The 994-nt window shown below is 51.4% G+C and overlaps 1 protein-coding gene across 1 annotated transcript; it reads left to right on the forward strand.

Annotated features, from left to right (window-relative positions):
- Positions 1 to 201: 201 nt before the first annotated feature.
- On the forward strand, positions 202 to 825 carry LOC115307554 (pre-B-cell leukemia transcription factor 1-like; the record flags this gene model as incomplete). Its single annotated transcript, XM_029960445.1, has 2 exons — positions 202 to 337; positions 596 to 825. Coding segments are annotated over 2 exons (331 nt in total), but the record flags the coding sequence as incomplete, so codon positions are not given.
- Between the last annotated feature and the right edge of the window lie 169 nt (positions 826 to 994).

The following is a 994-nucleotide window of genomic DNA, read 5'->3' on the forward strand; positions in this document are numbered from 1 at the left end:
CCGGGCCCTGTGGGCAGAGATGGTATTTTGGCGTGAATAAATTTAATTTTAGTTCAATTAACAAAACCTTCATCCCCTCGATCCCCCCGTTCTCCTCCCGACCAAAGGTGTTTCAGAGGGAAGAAAGGCCTCCAGACGCCCCAGCAGGTCCCTTAAAACCCCATTCAACAGAAATGACTCCTTTGTTCTGTGGTTTTTTAGGCGTAAACGGCGCAATTTCAGCAAACAGGCCACGGAAGTGCTGAATGAGTATTTTTACTCACACCTGAGCAACCCCTACCCCAGTGAAGAGGCCAAAGAGGAGCTCGCCAAGAAAGGGGGCATCACCGTGTCCCAGGTGGGAGCAGCTTTCCCCGAGTGCAAGGCACCTTTTTTCCCCCTCAGACAGTAATTTGATCATTTTTTATCATTTTTTAGCAGCAGGTTTTAGTTATTGGCCCTTAAACTGAGACAGGCTCCGGTTTAAACAGGGTTTAATCTTGGCTATTTCTTGCTCGAAGCCTTGTTTCAAACCCCCCTTGGCTGGAAAATCCCAAATGTTGTGGAAAAGGGACTGTTTTGCCCCAGTGCTCAGCCCGGGCTGTGTCTCCGCCAGGTTTCCAACTGGTTTGGGAACAAAAGAATCCGCTACAAGAAGAACATGGGGAAGTTCCAGGAAGAAGCCAATATTTACGCTGCCAAAACCGCCGTGGACGCGACCAACGTGGTGGCCCAGGGCAACCAGGGCAACTCCCCCTCGACGCCGAACTCGGGTGAGCCAGGGCTGCCAAATCCCAGTTATCCCTCCTGAGAACCCCAGTTATCCCTCCTGAGAACCCCAGTTATCCCTCCTGAGAACCCCAGTTATTCCTCCTGAGAACCCCAATTATCCCTCCTGAGAACCCCACTTATCCCTCCTGAGAATCCCAATTATCCCTCCTGAGAACCCCAGTTATCCCTCCTGAGAACCCTGCTTATCCCTCCTGAGAACCCCAGTTATCCCTCCTGAGAACCC

Source organism: Manacus vitellinus, unplaced genomic scaffold, assembly GCF_001715985.3.
Source record: "Manacus vitellinus isolate BGI_N305 unplaced genomic scaffold, ASM171598v3 scaffold_2771_pilon, whole genome shotgun sequence".
Lineage (NCBI taxonomy): Eukaryota > Metazoa > Chordata > Aves > Passeriformes > Pipridae > Manacus > Manacus vitellinus.